The sequence below is a fragment of the Fusarium oxysporum genome, chromosome 4 (assembly GCF_000149955.1).
Source record: "Fusarium oxysporum f. sp. lycopersici 4287 chromosome 4, whole genome shotgun sequence".
NCBI classification, from domain to species: domain Eukaryota; kingdom Fungi; phylum Ascomycota; class Sordariomycetes; order Hypocreales; family Nectriaceae; genus Fusarium; species Fusarium oxysporum.
The window spans coordinates 3437036-3453466 of record NC_030989.1 but is presented as its reverse complement, the minus strand read 5'-3'; the positions used below and the strand labels follow the sequence as shown (position 1 = coordinate 3453466).

General features: G+C 47.9%; 11 protein-coding genes across 11 annotated transcripts; 3 read left to right on the top strand and 8 right to left on the bottom strand.

Annotated features, from left to right (window-relative positions):
* The first annotated feature begins 4 nt into the window (after window positions 1–4).
* FOXG_04112 (uncharacterized protein) lies at window positions 5–2465 on the top strand. Its single transcript, XM_018382003.1, has 2 exons — window positions 5–414; window positions 463–2465. Exons 1-2 carry the CDS (start codon window positions 58–60, stop codon window positions 907–909), a joined length of 804 nt encoding a protein of 267 aa, XP_018238626.1. The 5' UTR covers window positions 5–57; the 3' UTR covers window positions 910–2465.
* FOXG_04111 (uncharacterized protein) lies at window positions 788–2445 on the bottom strand. Its single transcript, XM_018382002.1, has one exon. It carries the CDS (start codon window positions 2275–2277, stop codon window positions 1168–1170), a length of 1110 nt encoding a protein of 369 aa, XP_018238627.1. The 5' UTR covers window positions 2278–2445; the 3' UTR covers window positions 788–1167.
* A 560-nt stretch (window positions 2466–3025) lies between the features above and the next one.
* Window positions 3026–3598, bottom strand: FOXG_04110 (uncharacterized protein; the record flags this gene model as incomplete). Its single annotated transcript, XM_018382001.1, has 3 exons — window positions 3026–3145; window positions 3207–3299; window positions 3362–3598. The coding sequence occupies 3 exons, from the start codon at window positions 3596–3598 to the stop codon at window positions 3026–3028; spliced, it is 450 nt and encodes a 149-aa protein (XP_018238625.1).
* A 455-nt stretch (window positions 3599–4053) lies between these two features.
* On the bottom strand, window positions 4054–4317 carry FOXG_18741 (uncharacterized protein; the record flags this gene model as incomplete). The annotated part of the gene is made up of 2 exons (XM_018398874.1): window positions 4054–4077; window positions 4129–4317. 2 exons carry the CDS (start codon window positions 4315–4317, stop codon window positions 4054–4056), a joined length of 213 nt encoding a protein of 70 aa, XP_018238624.1.
* A 1198-nt stretch (window positions 4318–5515) lies between these two features.
* Window positions 5516–5638, bottom strand: FOXG_18740 (uncharacterized protein; the record flags this gene model as incomplete). The annotated part of the gene is made up of 1 exon (XM_018398873.1): window positions 5516–5638. The coding sequence occupies one exon, from the start codon at window positions 5636–5638 to the stop codon at window positions 5516–5518; it is 123 nt and encodes a 40-aa protein (XP_018238623.1).
* Window positions 5639–6437: 799 nt separating this feature from the next.
* FOXG_04109 (uncharacterized protein) lies at window positions 6438–6690 on the bottom strand (the record flags this gene model as incomplete). Its single annotated transcript, XM_018382000.1, has 2 exons — window positions 6438–6587; window positions 6637–6690. 2 exons carry the CDS (start codon window positions 6688–6690, stop codon window positions 6438–6440), a joined length of 204 nt encoding a protein of 67 aa, XP_018238622.1.
* Window positions 6691–7979: 1289 nt separating this feature from the next.
* FOXG_04108 (uncharacterized protein) lies at window positions 7980–8694 on the top strand. Its single transcript, XM_018381999.1, has one exon. The coding sequence runs from the start codon at window positions 8036–8038 to the stop codon at window positions 8528–8530; it is 495 nt and encodes a 164-aa protein (XP_018238621.1). The 5' UTR covers window positions 7980–8035; the 3' UTR covers window positions 8531–8694.
* A 353-nt stretch (window positions 8695–9047) lies between these two features.
* On the top strand, window positions 9048–10330 carry FOXG_18739 (uncharacterized protein; the record flags this gene model as incomplete). The annotated part of the gene is made up of 3 exons (XM_018398872.1): window positions 9048–9192; window positions 9424–9630; window positions 9675–10330. The coding sequence occupies 3 exons, from the start codon at window positions 9048–9050 to the stop codon at window positions 10328–10330; spliced, it is 1008 nt and encodes a 335-aa protein (XP_018238620.1).
* A 160-nt stretch (window positions 10331–10490) lies between these two features.
* On the bottom strand, window positions 10491–12170 carry FOXG_04107 (uncharacterized protein). The gene has a single exon (XM_018381998.1). It carries the CDS (start codon window positions 12123–12125, stop codon window positions 10755–10757), a length of 1371 nt encoding a protein of 456 aa, XP_018238619.1. The 5' UTR covers window positions 12126–12170; the 3' UTR covers window positions 10491–10754.
* Window positions 12171–12192: 22 nt separating this feature from the next.
* On the bottom strand, window positions 12193–14216 carry FOXG_04106 (uncharacterized protein). The gene has a single exon (XM_018381997.1). It carries the CDS (start codon window positions 14125–14127, stop codon window positions 12754–12756), a length of 1374 nt encoding a protein of 457 aa, XP_018238618.1. The 5' UTR covers window positions 14128–14216; the 3' UTR covers window positions 12193–12753.
* A 122-nt stretch (window positions 14217–14338) lies between these two features.
* On the bottom strand, window positions 14339–16054 carry FOXG_04105 (uncharacterized protein). The gene is made up of 2 exons (XM_018381996.1): window positions 15636–16054; window positions 14339–15586 (listed from the first exon to the last, which is right to left on the bottom strand). The coding sequence occupies exons 1-2, from the start codon at window positions 15810–15812 to the stop codon at window positions 14534–14536; spliced, it is 1230 nt and encodes a 409-aa protein (XP_018238617.1). The 5' UTR covers window positions 15813–16054; the 3' UTR covers window positions 14339–14533.
* Window positions 16055–16431: the final 377 nt, after the last annotated feature.

Genomic DNA, 16431 nt, shown 5'->3' with positions numbered 1-16431 from the left:
GCATCTTGAATCTTGAGGCCCCGCCAACTTTCAACATCTTCAAACGACGTATTCGCAATGGCCGCTGAACAGAGAAAGCTGCTCGAGCAGCTCATGGGCGCATCTTCAACATCGCGCGCCGCTCAACTATCGCTCACCGACCCTAAAGTCTGTCGATCATATCTCGCAGGCACCTGTCCACACGATCTCTTCACAAACACAAAGCAGGATATTGGACCGTGTCCGAAGGTGCACAATGAAGGGTTGAAAGCGGAGTACGATGGTCTATCGGATCGGGAGAAGCAGAAATACGGATTTGAGTACGACTATATGCGCGATCTGCAAAAGTATATCGATGACTGTAATCGCCGAATCGATGCTGCACAGAGACGATTGGAGAAGACACCTGATGAGATTCGCCAGACCAATGTTCTGGTACGTCCCTAACCCTGTTTATGCAATGCGAGATACTAACCTATCTAGCTCAAATCTATTTCCGACCTCACAGCTTCCATCAACAACGGCCTCCTGGAAGTCGAAATCCTAGGCTCAATGGGCGAAGTCTCACGCGCTCAAGACGAGCTCTTTCGCGTCCGTCAAGCCTCACAATCCAAATCCGACCGCGAAAAGGAACTCAAAGCCCTCTCCGACACATCTGGTCCCTCAGGCCACCAGAAGCTACAAGTCTGCGATGTGTGTGGTGCCTACCTCAGTCGACTCGACAATGACAGACGCCTGGCCGATCACTTCTACGGAAAGATGCATCTGGGATATGCACAGATGAGGAAGACGTACGATGCTTTCCCTAAGGAGATGAAGGGCCGATCGAGGGCGCCTATGGATGACGATGGACCTGGTGGACCCCGAGGACCTCGAGGTTCAGGATATAGGAGCGGCCGCGGCGGAAGGGGATACCGTGGAGGATGGTAATCAATGTGTAATTATTTATTGGGATGTTCAGGCGTTTGGCGCTGTGTATAAAATGGACGGAAATAAGAATGAAAGAGTTGGCGGAGAGCAGGATAATACCCTTTCTAGAAAAGCAGCTCAGCGCCAAAAGGCAAATAGAAATGAGGAGAAGTCTTTCAATCTCGCTTCGGCTTTCGATGCTGTCTAACGATGCTACCTATGGTATTTTTCCAACTCCGCTGTCAAGCTATTCCTAGTCTTCCATCTCTTTCAATTTGTTCATGACTTCTTGTTCAGCTCATCATACTCATCCATCTCTTCATCCCACTTTCCACCAGTGGGTGGTGGCAGTGGTGGTGGAGGTCCAGCTGCTGCTGCCGCAAAAGCCGGCTTATCATTCGCTGGTGCCGGTACGCTCTTCTTGACCTCACCGGGTAGAGCTGGGAAGTCTTCGGCTGCTGGGACGGCTTGTTTGACTGGTGCTGGTGGTGCGCCTTCATGGCCACCGCGTCCGCCTCGGCCTCCTCGACCTCCTCGACCACGACCTCTACCCCTTCCACCACGATGTCGCTCGTCCAAGAAGCGATCCACGTCATGTTCCTCGTTATCCTTTGAAGCGTACCGACTTCCACCAAGACCGGAGCTTCTTGATCCTCGAATACCACCATTTGCGCCGCGGAAACGTCGGTTTTCCTCCTCTTCAAGAGCATCCTTGCCCTCATCCCATCCACCCTCCTTCATACCCATGGCCTTGAGTTTTCGCTCTCTGTTCTTAGCGCGCTCATCATCAAGCCTGCGCTTGTCCTCTTCGCCACGCTTACGTCGCTCAGCTTCCTCGGCGCGACGCTTCTTAGCCTCCTCCATGCCGCGAGCATACGCAGCAGCATGATCCTTCTCATCCTTTTCGGCTTTCTCAAACTTGCGCGCCTTCTCTGCGTTAAGGAGCTTCATCTTCTCCATCTTGGCAGCGAGTTCTTCGTCCGTGAGCTTCTGTCGCGGGTTTGCGCCAGATTGAAGACGAGCTGCAGAATTGGCGGCGGTGTTTTGCGAACCATGGGTGTTCTTCTCGCGAGGAGCAGTTGGGGCGTTAGGAGGTGCGTTGGATGTCGGTTGGGGAGCTTGTTTTGCGGGCTTGGGAGGAGCTGGTTTATCGGCATATCGTGACGAGGAGAGGCCAGCGGGTTTTGAGGCAGGGGCTGAGGGTGCGGGAGCTGGCGCTGGCGCTGGCGCTGGTTTCTCTTGAGGAGCAGGGGGTTCCTGAACCGGTGCTACATGTTCAGGCTGGGGTTCCGGTGCGGCTTCAGTAGTGACGACGGTCTCGCTCTCGACCGGTTCGAAGTCGTCGTAGAAGAGATCATCGTCAGTACGTCCTCCAAATTGGTCATCCATGGCGGGTAGTTGTGGCTGCTTGTAGAGAAGTTGAAACAGGACAAGAAATGATATTCAAAATAATGCAATTGGCCTCGAAGAAGCTAGGCCGAGGAGTTGTCCAAAAGGGAGAGGGGGGCCTGGAAAGTTCAAGAGGGATGATGAAGTTCGCGAAACACCGATACCCCGCGGAATCCAGAGGGTCATCGCAAGGTGGGGGAGGTTCGGCGGGTGATAAGTGGAGCCGGCGGAAGGCACATGCGGTTAATTGTTGCTCCGGCTTTGGTGCTCTAAGTTTGAACCATAGATGACTTGCTTTAACTTAAGGTTATCATAATGTTTATTGAGCCCATGACGACGTTCATAATTTGAATTCTGAACCTAATATGACTTATAAGACGAATTCTATGCTTATTGGTGGCAATTATGTATCTTATCTCACCAACATATTGGCGTAGGGTAGTCTACTGGTGGTGAAACATCATCTACCGTCATTGTTAGTGTGACTGGTGAACGGGATGAAAGGCTGGTGATGGGAAAGACGAAAAGTGTGGCACAAGATTTTTTGTGAATGCTTAATCATGGAGTAGTTGAAATGGCAGGAATGCATGCGTTCCAAACCGTTGATGGATAAAGATCAAAGCAAAAATTCATGAGAAAGAAAGTACCAGAGAAGCAAGAGTTAAACATGATACATTGTTTGAAAGCAAACAGGGAATTCGTTATGAGAGTGAATTCGTGTCATTCTATCTGAAGCAAACACTCGTCTTTATTCCACCGGCTGATCTTCCTTTCCCTTGGCGACTGGGCGCATCTGTTCTTCAGCAGTTGATCTTCGCTTGTGATATGTCTGCTTGAGCGCTTCGATAGATCGTCCAGGAAAGTGGTCCTGAGAAATAGCATGTCAGTATTCTGATGGGATGGGTGGCTAAATCTAAATGATAACTTACGCTGATATCTCTCCATGACTTGCCCTCCCTCTTCAGCTCGATAAGGCGCCTCACTTCGTCTTGGTTCCAGAACTTGTAGCCCTGGTTGCTGTTCTGCACAGGACCATCATGTCAGGGCTGGATGTATAGTCAGTCATAGGCGTCTGGGTACTTACCGTCTCAGCCTCCGACATGGAGAGGGCTTCCCTGGTAGTTGAGGGAAGTGAAGCAAAGGATGACACTGTAATTACCGTAGCTTGCTGTCTAGGTCCAGACGCATCTTGCGTCGAGCTGGCTTCCAGCCATGGTCGACAACCAGGGCTTTCTGGCAAGGGTGTTCTGCCTTTCGCCAAGGCCCGTGCTTGCCAGGGCTGGAGAGCATTAGGAGGAGTTTCGTTGTTGATCCCAGACATGATTTATATAAGGAAACGATCAGGACAGCGATGTTAGTGTTCTTGTAGAAGAACAGGTGAAGATCTGGCAGTTGAAGAAGCTAATATACTAAGAGATTAAATAATTATATTTACTGGAGGTTCTTGGCGAATTCACAAGTGAATGCTGTGGGCACTGACAGAGGACAGTGAATGAGGCAGCTTGATTGTTCTATTGAAAGCCGGTAACAAGGTACTGTCAGGATGACCATATACCAGTGCAACTGCATCTTTCTATACCATAACAAGCCGAAGACTATTGTTCCAAAGAGAAGTGAATGAATGGTTATATAAGGCAGGGGATTGTGATGAATCGTAGCCTATTATATCGGAATTGAATATTGTCCCCTATTCCGAACAACACTGTCTTCAATCGGATCTTTCAATTTGCGAACTTCAACCACCGATTGATACTTGCAATGAACTTGTCTGTGTGACTAAGCGTCTTTCTTGGGATTTCTCTATTATAATTAGATGAGCTTTTGATAAGAGGATTTGAGGGAACCACCGACCTCGACCTTAGAGCTCACGTCTGATCCCGTTTGAAAACCACTGCTGGACCCCTTGTTAGAATTATCAGCCTCCGATGCGTCGTGATCAGTATCCTTCCTCAGCCATGGACGATAGCCCGGCGCGTCTGGAAGGGGAGTTCGGCCCCGTTCAAGAGCCTTTCGTTGCCACGTTTTGATGCGGTCAGACATTGGGAGAGTTGATGTGGGTTGAAAGTGATTGAACGTTTAATAGAAGAAGTACAGTTATTTATATTCATTGCCAGGAAGCTTTGAGTCACAGTTAAACGACTACGTTTGATGGTGGAAAAGCATAGAGAGACCTTTTTCAGAGTGAAACGTTTGTATCTCGTTAAGCTACCTAACAAATCGTCGTAGATTAGGTTTGATTGTAGCTTGAGACGAACTTGTGTCTCTTATCGGCTGTTTGGATTAGACGCCCTTGATCCTGTTTTCAAGGCTTTATCGAATTCTCTCGCTAAACGTGCGTTTGTTCGTGAAAAATGTGAGTTGCGCTTTATGTTGCTTTGTTGAGGTGAGCCAAGCTTTTCATTTCTGGTAAACCCTATGACGTTTTAGCGAGGCATATGTGGTCAAAGCCTAAGTAAAGCGATTAGATTTCGTGTTTCTTCGCTTATAGCTCAGGCAACAAGCACAGCCTGGAGCAAATATGGTTCTGGCAAATCGTATGCCACTTGGTGAAGCCAGTTACCATACCCAACGCCTTGAAGGTGTCGTGCACTGGGTCGAGGCGAAAGACTATACTATAAACGAATCACCTTAGACGAATCCATGTTTTAGCAATCGTGAGCTTGAGGTATCGAATCTGGTCATAGAGTACCGCGATATCCTGGCCGGAATCTGGGTGTTTTCAAAGCGTGTGTAACTGTCTTATTAAACCAGGACAATACATATATATATATATATATATAGCTAGGAAGTATTCAAAGTGTCGCTTCGATTGATATAGTGTGGTGAACAAGGATTACTGTCCTAATCATTTTCGGGAAGAGTTTGGTTATATTGTTGCCATCGTTATGGCTGTTATAGCTCTGCATCTATCGGACGGCAGACTTAATCTAATCCTTCTTTGCTGCTTTGTCACTGGCTTTCTCCTCCTCGATATTTTGTTCCACTGCGTGTCGACGCTTGTGGTAGGTCTATTTGAGCGCCTCAAAAGTGCGGTCAGGAAAGGCTTGCTGTAAAATTGTAAGTACTTAGGAATGAATCATCTATGGGAGATTAGAAATGAATCTGACCGCAATGGCACTCCATTTTGCCCCACCAGATCTCATTTCTATCAAGCGACGTAATTCAGACTCCTCCCAGAACCGGTATGTCAAGTCTCTACTCTCTTGATACTTGGTTTAGTAAGCTGTGGTGCTGGGACTTACGTTTGCTTCGGCTTGAGCTGGGGTTGATACAGGAACTTCGGCCTGATTGGGGTCTTGGGGAGCGCCTGACACCTCGCGGTTTGCAGAAGGATGCCCAGAAGTTTTCCAGGGAACGCCATGGTCTCTAGCCAGGGCCTTCTGGCAAAGGCGTTCGCCCGCGCTTGAGTGTCTTTTCCTGCCAGAGCTTCATCCGGACTATGCTTTTGTAGTCTTTCTATTCTCTGGGTCTTTTGTTGTTTGTGGATATAAATGAAGAGAGCTGTGAGGCATAATCCGAGAAGAAGAGGGAGAGGTACGAGGAACAAGAGTGAAGTACTGATGTTGCCAATGGCAGCAAGCTATGCAGCTGCTGGCATTGTCCGGCAGTGTCATTGCACTGCCGTATCAGAGCAATGATAATATATTTGAGCCTCCGAGAATTTTCTAATATAATGGCTTGGTTGTATATATGTTCAGTTATTGTTTTTATTATTGTGACGTAAGAGTAAAATAGCTAATAGTGAGATTTGAAGTCAGTGTTAACGTTGCGAAATAAAATATCGAAATACTTTCTGGTGGATGAACAGGAAGATATCGTACTACCTGGGAGAGTTCTATCGTCTTTTGTAAAGTTATCAGTTCTCAGAACCTGATTTTATAGTATAACCGTGTTGGTCATGGCCATCCCAGAGCCCATCGTCAAGTAGTCTGACTCGCGAGAGAAAATAACAATAACGCTTATCGATGTTTGTATAAGAACCTTTGTAACAACGCAAATTCAATGATAAAAGGACAATGTAGGTGGCAGCGGAGTATAGATAAGAGAGTGACTTGATAGGATTTTGTAGTATTTGGGTAAGATATAGTAATTGTGAAAGGAGATATGAGGGCCATGGCAAGGGTTATCCCCATTACTCCTAGATTGTAATCTTTAAATCACTAATTGCTCTTCTCATCGTTGTCGTCAATAAGAGAAGGCTCAGCAGAAGTCGCTCCGAACGCCTCTTTCTCCATTTGACGCTCAGTAGCGAAACGACGCTTGCGGTATGTCTGCTTGACTCCCTGAAGAGTCCGGCCTGGGAATTCTGCCTATAAATGAAATTAGCTACGTTCTAGATACTTTAAGTCAAATACTTACGCTGATAGCGGCCCAGGATTCCCCGCTGTTTCTCAGATGAATGAGACGTCTCATGTCACTTTTTGACCACCAGCGGGAGTGCGGTGTGACAACCTGTTAACGGTGTTAGCTGATGTTTAGTTTCGACATGGATTTGGTGATATTAGCCACAGTCTCGTGGTTTAGGGGTACTTGCATTTATTAAGGCCGTTAAAGGAGTTGCGGATATTTCGGTATCTGGTGGAAGGTTTAGCCAGGGCCTTTCTCCTGGACTTTCAGGCAGTGGCGTACGTCCATTCTCGAGAGCTCGCTTCTGCCAAGGCCAAAGCTGGACAGAAGTCTTGTCGCTATTGTCAGTCATGCTTGAAGATTTGTAGGCGTATGGATATTGGTATATTGTTACGGGTTGATGTATTCAAGTTTGGTGAGCTGAATGTGGAAATGTGAGAATGGGAATAAGTAATGCCCCGAGGAAACAAAGAGACCATTGTGATTTAAATGCGCAAGTCAATAGAATTGGTGTTCTCTTGTTCACACCAGAGAACAAGTGGTGATACTCCTATCGCTGACGCCCCATTGTTCAATCACTGAACATGCACTTGAGCAGAGTCAAGCTGAGATTGGCTCATGTCGATTACACGGATCAACGCCCCAACGACTCAGGACTGTAAGAACAAAGAGAAGAAGTATTAAAAAATTACAAAGGATCTGACACCGAGATGAGAATACTGGAGCCTATACCCAATAATGTCTTTCCATGATTGAGGAATCTTTCACGAGGGGGGGCATGTACCAACATCGCTCTACCAAGAAGCATGCAGGACAAGAATAGGAAAATATGGTCCTCTTTTGCCCAGAATAAGTTAGGCATGACAAATCACAGAACTGCGACTCTCTATAGAGCCTGAACGCTTCAACTTAGGTAAGATTATGATGAATTTAGAATCATCTGATGACTGAGGTAGGGTGAATCAGTGAGTTGGAATAGGAGGCATGAGCTGCCCCCTATATATTTATCTGGAAAAAAGTCCCACGAAAGATATGTGACAAGATTGTGCGAGAGCCCTCACCAAATCTAACAAGCATTTGCTATTGGCAAGCTATGTCGCTGCGTGAAGACATAAGGACACCAATCAAATCACTAAACGCCGAATGCGAAAGTTGGTTGATAGAACAACTCAAGATAAAACAATCTACCAATTCAAACACGACCCCCAATTCTTCGCTGTTCGTCTGAAGTGTTCAAAACAATTGTGATATTTCCAAAGTAGACTGTGGACGACCGTAGAGTTGAGTGGCCAATCATTGGCCACCTCTGGCTGTTGATATTCACCAAAGGCGGGGAAAGTCAGCATCCATGGATTCTGCAACTTCAACATTTCACTTGCAACGTACTGAGTTGCGTGCCCAAGCCTCCATCATGGAGCAACACGCTAAGATTGTTATGGCTCCTCACAGGCCTGACTCAGACGACAAAAATACATCCATCTTCCTCGCAGGAATAACAACAAGCACCGGCGAGCCTGACTGGCGAGAAACTCTGACAAAAGCTTTGATGGATCAACACGTGACGATTCTCAACCCAAACCGACCAGATTGGGATAGTACATGGAAGGAGGACTTCTCAGACAAGCGGTGGGAGGAGCAGGTTTGGTGGGAGCTTGATATGCAAGAGGCTGCAGACATCATTGTTTTCTTTTTCCACCCTTCAACTGAGGCCCCAATCAGTCTTATGGAGCTAGGGCTGGCTGCCAAGACGAAACCAGAAAGGTCCATAGTCTGTGCCCTGGATGGATATCGAAAGAAAGGGAATCTTGAGGCGGTTTGCAAAAGGTTTGGGGCCAATTTGGTGCACACGGAGACAGACCTACGAGATACCTTGCTCACTGCCATAAAGTCAGTGCGTGTTGAGTAACTCTCTTTGTTCTATTTAATTGTTTATTTTCGAACAAGGGGTACGTTGTAATTGTTTTACTATGAATTACCTACATAAAGTTGATGGACCAAATTATGATCAAAACCACTATTAGCTACCCATTAGTTGCACTGTTATCTACACCTATAACACTTACAAGTTCACCTGGCTGCTGTCCTAGAGATGTGATGAATCTCAAGAGATTAAAGTGATTAACTCAAGGTTATGAGGTAGAAGAAACTTCAAGCCCCGACTGGTGGTAACTTCAGTTGAGAGCTTCAATACTAAGGTTTATTCAAAAGGCAATTTGACGCATTTAGCGCCTTTTCTATACTCTTTGAACATGTAAGGTTTTGTAAAAAAAGCTTTCAAAGATGGAGTTGAGGGCCGCAAGCCACAATCTATTTCTCCATTTCAGATTATATAGCTGTAAAGCTTTTATCAGCCATTCTATTATGTTTTAAGTTATCTCTGATTCTTCTCCTCCAGCCTACAGGACTTACCACTTCACTTAATTATGGCGGGCCCTACATCAGGGCAAGGAGGCGTCATCTATGGCGCTGGCTGCTTTAGCGCTCCTGGCCATCTTTTGTCCTTGGACGAACTCGAGGAGAGGCGGGAATACGCGAAACAGCTCGAGAGCTATGTGAAACGGGGCTTTCGTGAGTTTTGACTTCGCGCAGAACATGCTTCGACCATGTTGTTGGCACCTATCAGGCACTCTAGGCCTGGCCAGGTGTTTTCAGTGCAACCTTTGGAACATAACGGGGTTACCTACCGCCCCGCCTCATCACTTGAACTGAAGCGAAATCTCGATGGCATTGCACCATTCTGCAAGCACTGTAAGAATCCTCCCATTTTCAGAATCGGAGATATGAGCTAACAAGCTTTAGACCTGATTCAACATTGCGTAGGAAGCATCATAGACCCAACTCCAGCTCAGTCCTCACCTCAGATCACGAAATCATCGGCGATTCCTGGGAGTTCAGTGTCCGAGTGCGAATCAGATAACGGTTTTCGTTGGAACTGGGACATGCCCATGTTTGGGACTAATCTTAAGCTTAATGACCATGTCCATGACTTGGTTGAAGAGGCTAAATGTTGGAACGTGATGGCAATTCTTGTGTTGTGCTGGGTACAGTAGACCCTATGGTTAGCCACATCATTCCGTACACATGGTGGGACACCAAGGAGCATGGCAACACGACTGGTGATATTAAGTTTCGCGGCCCTGGCTTGCTCAGTGTCAATCTTCTAGGAGGGAATTGCTATGTCTACAACCCGCATGAACTGAGAGGCACCGATAAAGTATGGAACATGATTTGCCTCCATCCTGATTTGCATAAGCTACGGGCAAGGGGTTACTGCGGATTCAAGTATATATTCACGGAGACCTCTAACGAGAATGAATCAAAAGTAACGTTACAGTTCCGATGGATGCCTCAAAACAAGAAGCGTCTCGGTCAAGAAATCGACATCAGCGGCACAGGTCATGGGAGTGACTGGCGGCAGTTAATCGACGAGCTCAATTTGTTCCATGATCAAGGTAATCCACTGCCGGTTTCTTGTGAAGGAGCATTACGACACCTCACCAGGTCGGGTAAGCCTCTGCCGTCAGGATACCTTATCCACATCAACATGCAAACAGACGAAACGAAACGCTTCAAGGAGGTCATAGACATTCAGTGGGCGTGCATCCTGTTCACAGCTTTCAGCGGCGCAGCGCGCAATCCCGAATTACCTTCGAGGCAGAACCCGGATGATAAGGCCATGCAGTGGATTCAGAGCCAGGCGAGATAGGCTGACGAACAGGGCCATGACTCTGAAGACTTTGGATATTAGGGCAACTTTGCCCGGCTTTTACTAAGGCTTTGAACGACTTATGGGTGGAGAAGTGCCTTTGTCCCAGATTAACCACAATGATGGACGTTATTCATAATCAAGATCAATCATCATGTATCTAGTCACGGGGCTGGCACTTCGATGTGAACAATGAGACAAATGAGGATGGTGCGCAGAAGAAATCATGACCTTCGAGCATTTTGAAGTATGGTGCCCATTCCAAAAGATTCTCGCAGCTACTCGGCCATGAACGTAAACCATCCTCCCAGTCACCGAATTTAAGAAGCAAAGCTTCCTTGAAAATCTCACCAACATCAACCAAACTAAGAGTCTGTCACGATGGCTACCTCGGACAAAATCCGTATGCAGTTCTTATCAAGACTCATGCCTCCTGATCATAGCGCGAAGATTGGATCGTCCCCTTACGATCCTTGTGCACCAACTGAAGGACTTTGTCAAACTGGCCAGGCCCATGCAACTGTACCCCCCAGGACGGATGTGTAACATGATGTGGCTTCAAATGAGCTGCCACAGATACTTGAAACAAATTCGTAAGCCGCTTTGACTGGAGAAGTTCGCGTATGTTCCTGACAAAAGCCTTGTAGTCCGGAATACCGATCTTCCTGATCTCAAATTGCTCAATCGAGGTTGGAAGCATGAGTTCAAAGTCAAGCTTCGACGGACTGGGAGGGGGAACGGAGGGTCCTGGCACCGTCAAGTGACGAAGCTCCACGCTCAAGGAGAATCTCTTGAGACGGGTCAGGTTCTGGAGTGATCCAATGTTGTTTGCAGCCCATGTCTGCTCCTGAACCTCCCTTCCACCAGTCAACCCGTCCGTCCACCGCCTGGATGCCTTGATTTGAAGGTCAAGACTCTCCAAGGCGTGGCAGTGTTGAATCCAGTCACCAAGACGGTAGTTGAAGGGATCACACGTTGTTGATAGCATTGTTCTGACCTTGATGTCCAGGAAGCGGAGACTCTCGCAGACTGACAGCAGATTTCGCAAGCTGCCGGGTGTGATCCATGCAAAGTCGGCGTCAAGCCTTTCGAGTCGTTTGCAGGCATTCTTTGGCATTTCCAAGTCCCCGCTGCTGCTTTTAGCAAAAAAGGGGATGTCATGGATGGTCACTGTTTTGAGAAAGGGCAGCTGAAATAGAATCAAGCCCGGCTGGATGCACGGTGGTATACCGCTTGGACAAAGCTTGAAATCGATTCTCGTCAACCGCGGGAATCGCCTTGGCTGCCCGTTCAAACTCTTTTGTACCATTTCCGTCAAGGCTTTCATGTCGTAGCTCAGGCTGATAGTGAGCCTGTTCAGGTTGGGCAGCCTCTGCACCCAGAAGGCTGTTGCCTGGCCGTAGTATTCCTGCCGGCCATGTTCACTTTCGAGCCAGTTCGGAAAACTGGCACTCCATGAGGATGGGAGCCATATATAATTTCGAAAATGTGGGTGTAGCAAGGCATTCACTACTTCTTCATCGTAAGGGCAATACAGCTCTCGAACCAGACGACACAGATGAGGATTTTGGCCAAGTGTTAAAAGACACTTTGATGACCGTGCATCGATGCAGCGATACAGGACTCTTTGAGCAAGGCTTTCGAGTCGCCTTGATGCCAAGCACGCGTTGAAGAGGGTTATGTTTGCTTCTTTGGTGGAGATTGCATCAGGGTCGTCACTGTCCTGTAACGTGGACAAGATATTGAAGAGGACCTCGTCAGGAAGCCATAACGCTGTTGGCTCCGGTTCACTCATGATTAGGATGACTGTAGGGCTTAGAATGAAAGAGACAAAGGTTTTGGAAACAAGAGGGAAAGAAAAGGGGAAAAATGCAGGAGGGCAAACAAAAAGCTAAATGTGAGGAGACTATGGCAAGCCACAGGCAAGACAGGTATGTTGAAACGAGAGATGCACACTGTGGTAATATATCTGAGGAGCTGTCCTGCAGGTCTTAGTAGGAACTTCCAACAAGTAAAAGTTCCTTGCAGTACTTCTGACAGCTACGTCTCATGGATCCGTTATTCAATTATGAATTTGGTCACATTAAATAAACCCTCTTCAAGCTTTTAATAATAATGGTCCATAGCGTGCGAATTCGACCATGACCCAACAACCAGACTCAAACAAAACGCCATACATCCCCGCATAACACCCGTTGTCCAATCACCAAGAGCGAGATAGCCTATCAACACGTCTTTACCGCTTACATGGTAACACAGGCGTTGGCTTGGCATCGAATGTGGCTTTTTGTAAGATTGATCGTCTGCGCTAGACAAGGATATCGATAGTAGAGATGCTGACCTTGTAGCGGAGAGTTTCTATTTAGGGTTTCTTGTTCGGAGATTTCCGAGCTGGTGATAATTGCATGCGGAGAGACCTGAGGCTAGTAGTCATTGGCAGTCGATCCGTATAAATGAACTCCGCGCTCAAGAACTTCAATCTCATCACCGACTTGAATATACAGATTTTCAACACTGTCCGCAGCCTGCTGCAAGCCTGCATTTTCTGGGACACAGTGCATGCCAAGGTACCCCAAAGCCCTCGGGTTTCCATCCTCAACCGTTCGATGCTTAACAAGCGTCGAGCTAGGCTGTGCGTTTCCTCTCGTTTTTCCACTGTCCGGTTTATCTGTATCAAATTTACCAGTAAGTGGATTCACGTTCGGCAACGTGCAGCGCGATGTCCGGCAAACGACAGAAAGTGAAGGGGAGGCTGCATGTTGTTGCTTTGGCACAACGCGATATCGTTTCCATGTTTCTTCGACAAACGCTGGAGCACCTGTGATCCAAATATTTGCGCGAAAGCGAAGCGCGTTGAGAGGCTGGTTTTCTTTGGGGAGAAGGGCTGAAACGGCGTGGACGGAGGCGAGATTGTTCACGTTGACGGGTTGTTGGTCTGTGTAACCGTGAACAGCTGGTTTGCCGATGTGCTCCAAGGGCGCTAGGTTCTTCTCTGTTGGCACGAGAGTGTTTGGTGTGCAGCGCAAAAGAGTGAGCTTTTGATGCTCGGGGATGTTGAGGAAGCGCTTGAGTTTGGGGAGTGTGGCGGCAATTGTTGGTGCGTTTCCCATATCCAAGCCTTTTGCTTCTCTTGAATGAATGGCAAATGTCTTCATGGCGATCCCATGCTTATTGAGATAATTTTCATCTGGAGAGAGCGACACGAACGCAGAGACTTCCCTCGGGTGAGAGAACAGCATGGATTTTAGCTGTTCCAACAGAGTCGGAGGATCTGGATCTGGGAACTTGAAGACGAGACATCCCACGGAGTCGAAAGGAGAGCTCGCATCGCTACCTTCGGGACTGAGCCATAACTCGGTCTTGATCTGTGACATGAGCGGTTTAGTCCGCTGACTGATGAATCGCCATATCGGGCCCCCTTCTGATTCCGCACGATTGACTTCTGTCGCCAGAGCGAAACATCGATCCCAGACCAAGCCACTCTTGATGAGTTGCGCTCGGTTCAATTCGACTGGGGCGCAAGATTTGATAGGATGCACAAAGATTGCTTTGATACGAATTGGGCCATCATTTTCAGTGCTCTCAGGAAAGTCGTATTTGGAATCGGTTTGGTCGCTCATGTTGCTTGATGACACGCCTTCTCGTCGAAGATTGCGAAGCTCCTTGGGTGTTGATGGGCCATTTTGAAGCCAGATCGTGATGAGACTGCCCAGCAAGACCGCGACTGAGATGGCGATCGATGTCGGCGTCAGTTGATTGACACTCTCTGTGAGATTGCCTATGAATGAGTCGCCCATTGTTTCTTGTACACAAACCTTTGTGTGAATTTCGTGAGTAACAAGGATTGTGAGTGCAAGAAGTTTGTGAAAGACCCCTCGCAAGCTTGAGAGCGCCGTGAATGCCGATGACTGACACTAACGTTAGTGCTAAAACAGGCCCACCCACATCCTTTACAGTGGGGTAATGATGAGGAATCATCTTCACTGATCTTTGCTTGCACTGACAAGTAGAGGCAATTGAACGTCAGCGTTGAGTACGTTTAGCTTTGTGATTCCATGTCTATTGTGCCATTGACTGTTCGTAAAGAGATATCTAAATATTACTAACCCAATACCTCCGACATGAGAAAACCAGAACACCGCATTTATGCGAGAAAACAGATACAATCATAACCTCAATCAATAATCCCAGTTCCATCATCATTTACAGAATCAACAGAGATCCAAACAGACCCGATACAAGCACCATACCCAAGCTCGCGGCAATCTTGAAAGCATCAGACTGAGCCGCACCCGTAGACGCGGCGTCATCTGAGCCGGAACTGGAGCTGCTTCCAGTCTCCTCAGAGTCATTACTCTCCGTCGTCTGAGACTTGAAGGGCTTGACGGCGCGTGTGCTTCGAGATGAGCCAGTCGCCTCGGTCTCGGTGTCGGAGGGGGTACCAGAGTCAGTGGCCAGCACTTCATCGTCGGTTTCAGTGGCTTTCGACTTGCCAGCACGTCGGACACCAGTGGCAGAAGGCTCATCTCCAGCTGGCTTCTCAGCCTGTGCGGCTCCCGTGTTATCAGGAGCATCGTTTCCAGAAGGAGAAGCGCCAGGCTTCGAGTCACCAGCAGGCTTGGGCTTATCCCCGGCATCACCGCCAGTACCCTCAACAGGTGTGTCATCCACAGGCTTGGCAGGCTTCTGAACTGCGGGAGGCGCAGGTGGAGCTGTAGTAGGAACCTGAAGCTTGCCATCCGAGACTTGACTGACAGGAGGAGCAGTAATGATAGGGATCTCCATATCATCGCATGGCGTCGTGCGAACCTGAACCTGGCCATCGCCAATCTGGCACATGGGAACAGCGATAGTTGTAGGAACCTCCCTCGTCGTGCCATCAGAAACAACAGTTACAACAGTCGTCGCAACAACGCTGCTTCCCACAATTCTCTTCTTAGGGGCGGACTTTGCATTCTTACTCTTGCCACAAGGCATAACGCCGAACTCAACAGGCTCACATTGCTCAGCCCAGTTGCGGTCATAGAGGTTGTAGAAGTCGCCGGATTGGCATTGCCAGAAGATTGCGGAGGGTCCAAAGGCAAGAGTTCCGTTGGAGCAGACTGAGAAACCGGATGTGTAGATTGCGCCAGCCTGTGCGGGCTTGTCGAATTGGAACTGGTAGCTGTCCGAGATGTAGCCTGTTCGACCTTGAGCGTCCTTGAGGACACCATCTTTGAGGTTCAGGACGAGAACGCCTTCACCATTACATGATCGCTGTTGTCTGTTAGTTGAGCGTCACATCTGAGAGTTTGAGCTTGCTTACCTCGGTGACATCCCGCTTTTCGTTTCCAGGCTTGAAGATTGTGACTTCGAATTGGCCATCATATGAGGTGGTGCAACCCTTCGGGGCTTTACCCTTGGGTGCAATATCTTCTGTGACTGCTTGGGGAATGGCAAAGGCTGTGGCTGCCAGAGCCAGGAGAGCCAATGATGTTCTCATCTTGGAGTCGAATTATGTGATGAAAGCAATACAGAAGACTTTGTTGTCGAGATGGACGAAGGATGTCTCTGTCTCTATCTGGTTGCTAGTGATGATGAGCCTTTTCAACCGAGAGAAGCAGCCTGCTTGATATACATGGTGTCCGTACAAACACTCATCCTGCCTGGAACGCTATAACAAAGAGGTTGCGCATCTTCGTATCGATACTGCATTATTCACACGTCAACCCGTGTGGCTGGGAAGACCAGAATTACAGTACTCAATAATGCGATAACCATTAAAACGCTTTGTCGACAGTCATACATACCAGTTGCTCAGCTTTTCAGCGCCTTGCTGTGGCGGAGAAGCCCTAGTAAAGCAGGGAGAGTCCTATCGTCAGGGCCTCGTTCACGAGCGTGGTTGGATGCCTGCTGATTAAAGTGCTGAAACGCGCTAAATTAAGAGAAATTTTTACGCGCTGGAATTTTTGTGTATCGATTTGAATGGCAGCGTGTTTGAGGGAGGCGAGATGGGTTGGTAGGAATGGATAAGGGGCTAGACGAGCTCAATGTCTCACTTTGAGATGGGTCCAGGGATCGAATCAACTGAGCCTGTCAGAAATATAGCGAGGGTTAAAGTT